Source organism: Podarcis raffonei, chromosome 7 (genome assembly GCF_027172205.1).
Source record: "Podarcis raffonei isolate rPodRaf1 chromosome 7, rPodRaf1.pri, whole genome shotgun sequence".
Classification (NCBI taxonomy): Eukaryota; Metazoa; Chordata; class Lepidosauria; order Squamata; family Lacertidae; genus Podarcis; species Podarcis raffonei.
The window spans coordinates 80,712,125-80,720,049 of NC_070608.1; the positions used below are offsets into that span (position 1 = coordinate 80,712,125).

General features: G+C 43.5%; 1 protein-coding gene across 1 annotated transcript; it reads right to left on the reverse strand.

Moving 5' to 3' along the window:
• Positions 1-496: 496 nt before the first annotated feature.
• Positions 497-7,925, reverse strand: ROPN1L (rhophilin associated tail protein 1 like). Its single transcript, XM_053397171.1, has 6 exons — positions 7,815-7,925; positions 5,525-5,691; positions 3,391-3,514; positions 3,135-3,296; positions 2,144-2,319; positions 497-627 (listed from the first exon to the last, which is right to left on the reverse strand). The coding sequence occupies exons 2-6, from the start codon at positions 5,653-5,655 to the stop codon at positions 570-572; spliced, it is 651 nt and encodes a 216-aa protein (XP_053253146.1). The 5' UTR covers positions 5,656-5,691; positions 7,815-7,925; the 3' UTR covers positions 497-569.

Genomic DNA, 7,925 nt, shown 5'->3' on the forward strand with positions numbered 1-7,925 from the left:
TGATCATTAACCAAGTCAGCATCTTTTCAAGATTATTAATTACTAACTTGCTGATCCTACAAAAACAGGAAACATGTCATCTTATTTCCCCTAAATTAAATCACCTGCACTCTAAAGCAATTAATCCATTTCTTTATGAGAGTGAAGGTCTGAATCAGCTGACTCAAGACAGCCTTGTGCAAGTTCAAAGTTGAATACATATTGAGCTGGTGATGTCAAAGGAATAAACATGACATTTAGAAGACATCTGAAGACAGCCAGTGTAGTGTAGTGGTTAAGAGCAATAGACTCGTAATCTGGTGAACCGGGTTCGCTTCCCTGCTCCTCCACATGGAGCTGCTGGGTGACCTTGGGCCAGTCACACTTCTCTGAAGTCTCTGAGCCCCACTCACCTCACAGAGTGTTTGTTGTGGGGGAGGAAGGGAAAGGAGAATGTTAGCCGCTTTGAGACTCCTTCACAATTTCATGACCATAAAGGACACTACTACAGGTAGCATATTATTAACTTTAAAAATCTGTACTTTATGTCAGATAATGTTATGTTATTCCACATTCTCTTCAGTCCTGATTTAAGGTTTCTTTAGCGGACGGAAATCTGCAACTCCAACCATATCTTCCTTGCGTGACCTAAATTACAAGAAAACATATTACTTTTCATTATTAATGCCCAAAGAAACTTAATTTCAGTTTACATTCATTCTGTGGTACTTCCTCTCATCCCATTTCGATGCAATTCTAACCTGAAAACATTTGCATGAAATAAGAGGAACTCAGAGATAGGTATAGGGATATTTCTATTCCACAAGCTAGATCCCAAATCTCTATATGTATGTACCTTCTTGTTTAAATTGTGTACATTATCCATAAGCTAGGATACCAGCATTATAATATAACAGCCAAAATAATATATTAATATTACCCTATTAATAAGGTGGGTTATAATGTAGTGAACTGTTAAGGTCATATCATTTCCAGCCTTTACTAAAAGAAGTGTGTATTTGGAGGTGAAAAGTAGTTTGAATATATTTCTCGAAGCATGGCCATAATTATATGATAGATACCACAGTACTGCATAGATGTAATAGTCTAACACCTTGACCCATTGCAAATGTAATGGCCTGCCCCTGGGCTCACACATGGACTCAATTTTCTCTGACATGAGTTTAGAAACTTTCACTATTTTAGATTAACTGTGTGCAGCTTGCCATGTCATCCAAATCCAGACAAACTGGTTAATCTGAACTACAGCTAGGGGAAATGAGCCAACTTCAAGCCATAGTTTGTGAAGCTGGCTTGTTTTCACTAACCATAGTTAAAATTAACCACACAAGAGTTTGGACCACATGCTACGCTATGATTAATCTAAAAGGGAAGCATACCCAAGTAGGAAAAGACGTGAAGTGTTTGAGAGCCAAAGCCAATCAGTATAGACAATACTAGATGGCCCAGTAGGACCCAGCTTTCTATGAACCTAAGCTTCCAGTGCTGGAGGAGTGGATGGGGTGCAGGGAACCTACACAAACATGGGGGAGGCTAGGCACATTTTCATTACACTGAACCACTGCTTACTGTTAGATCTGACTACAGCCAGTTTCCCAATCTCTTAACCATGGTTAAAAGATCAGGACAAAGGCACGTTTTCTCCTCTCGACTGCCACATTAATCTCATTATCCCTTCATTTTTCAGCCTAAAGTATTGAGTAGAATTACGTTTGCAGCAAGCCTAACCGTAGCTGACTTTAAACAGAATTTGAAACTGGTTTGCAAGCTAGGATTAAAGGTAACCATGGTTAGCATAAGCCTCAGTGCAGATTAATATTTTCCACTCTAATTTAATTCTCAATTTAAAACAGGCAAATAATATTAATATTTTTAAAACTTTTTATTGCTGTTTTATTTTTTCTTTCGGTAACCAAATTCTCAACTCAACTGTACAAACTACATTGTAAGAAGCTGCAAGAAGCAGCTACAGGGGAAACTTCAAAGAGCAATTCTCCTTCAAAACTGGTGAAAAAATAATATGTTAATCTGATCGTGAAAACCATAGCTTCAGAAGAACAAATAAAAAGAGCCTGCTTGACTAAAATGCAGTTCCAAGCCAAATCTGGATTGTATTGCATTCAGACATCCAATTAATACTTACACTTGTTCTTTAAGAGCCTTGAGGAATTTCTCAGTAGATTCCTCCGTTATCTCCTCATCTAAGCTAGCCAAGTAGCTATAGATAAATGCAAAAGTGTCATATGGAATGCGGGCTGCTCCACCTTCGGGATCCTTTGTAAGAATTTCACAGGCATGTTTCATAGAACTGAGTAAGGACTGAAAAAGATAAAAGGCAAGCATACATTAGCAGTCATGCGCTAAAGTAAAGTGATGAAAGTACAGAGTGATCTGTGCATAGCCACTGCAAGAGCCAGATCAAACACCAATGATATATTAGCAAAAAGTATGGAAATTGTGTAGAAATTATCATATGTGGTGATGCTGCATGTTTCTAATTTATTGCATCTGCCAGGAAGTCATGGCTAATTGCACAGAGATGTACTGGAAAACTGCACAGAAGCATGTGCCATCACTAGGCTGTAACAATCTACTAGGATTCACATGCTTTTTTCTACATGTTTTCTGATTAATGCATTCATAAAATCTGAAGCACTCCTCAGTTTACTAGTATAATCCTAAAAGGTGATAGGTAATCTGTTTATAAGCCAAAAAAGAAACTCAGTATAACATTAAAAAAAAGAATGCCATCCAGTGCTACTAAACAGGCATAATTGAATGGCACCATGGAATGAATCTGCAATTCAGGTGCATATTACTCCTAATTTCTGCTATGACATGGTCTCTTAACTTCTACTCAAACTGAAAATTTCAGATAATTTGCTCTTGGTGAATATTAGGAACCAAATAAATGATACTGTTAAGGAAGAAACATGTCACCTCTGTAATGAATGATGAATGTGAAACCGTTTCCAAATTTTGAAAAGCAGATTTACAATACAAAATTTAAAAGTTGAAAAACTGTGAGCCAAGGCATGTCTCAAAATCCAGAGAACATAAATATAGGAATCTTGATCTTTCAAAATTCTAAACACTGCAAACAGGTACACATTATGTTTGACAGGCCTACATACCCCACCAAGAGCGCTACATGCAAGGGCAAAGAACTTCATCCATTCCACTCCTTCTGCAAAATTGTCCAGTCGAAGAAGGTTGCGGAGCTGTTCCATTGGCAAGCACAAGTTTTTCCACTTTCTCTGAAGGTCCGATATTTCCACAGTTTCCTTTTCAGAGAGCTTTAAAAACACATGTACATCATAAATAAACCATAAGAAAACAGCATGGAAAGTTAAGTTATTTCTAAAAGAACATTCTGCAAAGACTTTTTACCTGTTTATGCAAAATTTTAAGGAGTCCTGGAGTCAGACCAGTGTCATTTTTCTGTGTGGCTACTGGCCTTTCAAGACGGTCCTTCACAGGAAGAGGTTCTCCATTTGACAAAGCATAGAAATACCTATGATAGCACAAATGCAAAAATATGGTTCATGTCAAATAAATAAATATTTAAAATCAGTACATGAATTTAAAGGTCAAATGTGTATAATGGTGGCCCAATAAGCCCTTTCAGGGAGAAAAAGCCATTTCCTGTTAGGGTGGAAGGGAGTAGGGAAACTTTTCCTCCCATAACGCAGGGAAACATGGATTTAAAATCCCATGGGATGAGGCCCTGCAGGTGGAAAACTACTAACCCCTTGCCCAGATTGTCCGGAGCTTTGGGCTGGGTTGTCACCAATATGCTGATGACACTCAGCTCTATCTGCTGATGGATGGCCATACCAACTTGGCCCCGGACACACTGACCAGATGTCTGGAAACTGTGGCTGGATGGTTTCGTTGGAACCGATTGAAACTAAATCCTTCAAAGACAAAGGTCCTCTGGCTTGGTCGGGATGGTATGGGGATGAGGGACCAACTCCCTTTTCTTGCTGGGGCCCAATCAGTGCCATTGCCTTCCGTTAAGAGTTTGGGTGTAATCCTCGACGCCTCCCTTTCCACGGAGGCACAGGTTACAGCAACAGCCAAGGCGACATTTTTCCACCTTCGCCACATCAAGCAGTTGGCCCCTTACCTTTCCCGCCCTGACCTGGCCACAGTGATCTATGTGACAGTCACCTCCAGGCTTGACTACTATAATTCGCTCTACGCGGGGCTGCCCTTGAAGCTGTCCCAGAAACTCCCAGTGGGTGCAGAATGCTGCAGCGAGGCTCCTCACGGGGTCTCTGCCATGGGAGCATATTGACCCAGTGCTTTTCCAGCTGCACTGGCTCCCGGTGGAGTACAGGGTCAGATTTAAGGTGCTGGTTTTGACCTTTAAAGCCCTTCACGGCCTAGGACCCTCGTACCTACAGGACTGCCTCTCCTGGTATGCCCCACGGAGGACCTTAAGGTCCATAAATAGCAACACCCTAGAGGTCCCGGGCCCTAAGGAAGTTAGATTAGCCTCAACCAGAGCCCACGGCCTTTTCAACACTGGCTCCGGCCTGGTGGAACGCTCAGTCTCATGAGACCAGGGCCCTGCGGGATCTGATTTCTTTCCGCAGGGCCTGTAAGAAAGAGTTGTTCCGCTTGGCCTTTGGCTTAGAATCAGTTTGATCCCCTCCCCCTCTTTCTTTTCCTTTCTCCTCCTGTGAAGAGGCTGCATCTTAATGTTTTAATGTTGTATTTTAATCTTGTTTTTTAAATTGTATTTTAATCAACTTGTTTTTATTATTGGTTGTTAGCCACCCTGAGCCCGGTCTTGGCTGGGGAGGGTGGGGTATAAATAAAATTTTTTATTATTATTATTAGTAGTAGTAGTAGTAGTAGTAAAATAACTAAGTATCTCTCTCTGCCACAATTCTGCTACCCTTTGAGAAACATTTATTTTCTCATTCTTAGAGGCTGTTCAGCTGCCATCGCACACCAATGCATTAATGTTGTTTAGGCCAAAATGCTCAAGACTGCCAATTTGGTTAGGACTTTGAGTGGACTGCCATTTCTCCATCCTCAGGAACCGTCTTTTTTCAACTCACTGTTTTTATTATCATTTTGTCTAAGCGAGACAGTAACATTCATGAGCCAAACCTGCCAAATTGGCTCATAACCCGCTAAACTGAGCAGGTTTCTGTACACACAAGAGTTCTCTAGCACACCTGCATCTAGCTGGATTGACCCCCCCTTGCATCAGGCAATGAATGGGGAGATCAGTCCTGATTAGCGCTGGTTTCAGGTGAGAGAGTTATTTGCAGGAAGCATTCTTATGCACTGGACCATGCAAGACTGACTTTCCCACAAAGTACAATCCTGCTTTGCAAAAAAGCTTCAGAAGCTCCTGACAACCAGTTGGCTGTTGGGCACTTTGGAAGTTGTGCAAGGGGGCTTTGCCTGTGCTGCCAGTTTGCCACTCCCACAGAGATGCTATCCAATAGTGATTGTTATGTGAAGACTTCTGGATCAGGGCCATTAGTTTCAGTTTTCTACTCACGCATAAGACCACTGAAGTACATCACGCGGTTGGGTCCTGATAGCAGCCTTGGTAAATTGTTTCATAATATCTGGCAGTTCAGGAGGAACATGGATCTGCTGCGCACAGAACATAACATCTGGAACAGGCATGGTTGTACTAGGTCCAAAACCAGAAAGCTAAGAGAACTAAAAAGAACATTATTCCTAAACAGATGACCCTCAAGACCACTTCCAACTCTACAATTCTATGAAGCTATTTCAAGCTGTCTTACTTTGGATAACGAAGATTTACCTGGATAACTCCAAAGACATGTACTGGCCTCGCCACACTGCCTGATCTTCTTGAACATGGTAGCATCATCATCACTGTTTGTCGATCCTCCCTCCCTGGTCAAAATTCCCCACACATATGTAACAATTTCCCTTTCTAGAACATTTCCTTCAGATTTGTTCTCAGCGCAAAATTTGTATACTAAAGCATCAATACTAAGACAAAAAGAGACCAAAAGTCACCAAAGGTCAAGAAGCATAGCTAATCAAGTAGATGCTTGTCTTAGGCTGCAATCCTACATATAAAACTCAATCACATGCCTACCTAAGGTAAAGGTAAAGGTACCCCTGCCCATACGGGCCAGTCTTGACAGACTCTAGGGTTGTGCGCCCATCTCACTCAAGAGGCCGGGGGCCAGCGCTGTCCGGAGACACTTCCGGGTCACATGGCCAGCGTGACAAAGCTGCATCTGGCGAGCCAGAGCCGCACACGGAAACACCATTTACCTTCCCGCCAGTAAGCGGTCCCTATTTATCTACTTGCACCCGGGGGTGCTTTCGAACTGCTAGGTTGGCAGGCGCTGGGACCGAGCAACGGGAGCGCACCCCGCTGCGGGGATTCGAACCGCCGACCTTTCGATCGGCAAGCCCTAGGCGCTGAGGCTTTTACCCACAGCGCCACCCGCGCCTACCAAGTAGGTAGGCACATGCCTACCTACTTGGAAGTAAATCCCACTGACTTCAATGAGGTGTTAGGCTTGTTGCCATCATCTCTTAGGAATGAATACTATTAAATTCACTGGGAATTGTTTTCAAGCAAACGTACTGGAAGTCTGAATTGAAGTGTGTGTGTGTGTGTGTGAGAGAGAGAGAGAGAGAGAGAGAGAGAGAGAGAGAGAGAGAAGCATTGTGGCTATGGGGTACTAGTGAGTGTCAACTACAGGAGCCTAAAGCAGACAGCTGATCCTGAAAATGTCCCTGCTTGTACATGGGGGGGTATGTTCACACATCCAGCAGGCTTTTTAAAATGAGTATGTATGTGTGTCATGGGATGTGGGTGGGTTAAACCACTGAGCCTAGGGCTTGCCGATCAGAAGGTGGGTGGTTCGAATCCCTGCGACGGGGTGAGCTCCCGTTACTCAGTCCCTGCTCCTGCCAACCTAGCAGTTCGAAAGCACATCAAAGTACAAGTAGATAAATAGGTACTCTTCCGGCGGGAAGGTAAACAGTGTTTCCGTGCGCCGCTCTGGTTTGCCAGAAGCGGCTTAGTCATGCTGGCCACATGACCCAGAAGCTGTACGCCGGATCGCTTGGCCAATAAAGCGAGATGAGCGCCGCAAGCCCAGAGTCGGCCACGACTGGACCTAATGGCCAGGGGTCCCTTTACCTTTATGTACGTGTGTAGGTTACGGACTGTTCTCTGCATCTAACATATACTGCTTTCAACAACAAAAAAGTGGTAAAAGCTCACCCGTGTACAACTGTGCACTGTACGCGATGGGGCGGGGAGGGCTGTGGATTAATCCTGGGTGTGCAAGAGATTCTGCACACAGGCGTAGCCAGGATTTATGTTGGGGGTGGGCAAAACCTCAGTTAAGGATTCCTGTTGATTTATTTGATTTGGAGGAGGGTCACTGCCCCCATTGGCTACTTCCGTGCATATATACACACACACGTACACGCACACATACATATATATGTGTTCATAGAAGCCGCCTCGAGTCTTGTCAGAGAAAAAAGGCGGGGTATAAATAACACATAATATAAATACATATATATTAAATATAGCATATTTTATCTATTTATAAATAATGTACTATATATATATATATATATATACCCACACCCACACACCCACACACCAACAAACTGTGCCCTCAGAGTTTGGGAAAGAGACGGCAGGATTAATACCACAATGACTTATCACAAATGGATATATATATGCAGTTTTTTGCCTCGCGAATGCTCCCCCCCCCCCTCCGAGGTTGAAACAGCCCCCGGCGACTCGAGGAGAAGCGGCAGAAGCGGAGGCCATTTACCTCGCCGGGGCTTTTAAACCCCTCGCCCTCCCTCGCGCTCTTTCTCGAAAGGGACGAGGCGGCCCGCCGCCGCCGCCGTTGAGTTGCTATGGCAGCGCGCTCGCGCCTCGC

What these genes read in the sequence shown, in the direction of transcription:
- ROPN1L (XM_053397171.1), bottom strand. Translation starts at nt 5,655, where the DNA reads ATGCCTGTTCCAGATGTTATGTTCTGTGCGCAGCAGATCCATGTTCCT. An exon ending in CATGTAGCGCTCTTGGTGGG is followed by an intron (nt 2,320 to 3,134) that starts GTATGTAGGCCT and finishes TATCTTTTTCAG; the next exon opens with TCCTTACTCAGTTCTATGAA. An exon ending in AAGGCTCTTAAAGAACAAGT is followed by an intron (nt 628 to 2,143) that starts GTAAGTATTAAT and finishes CTTGTAATTTAG; the next exon opens with GTCACGCAAGGAAGATATGG.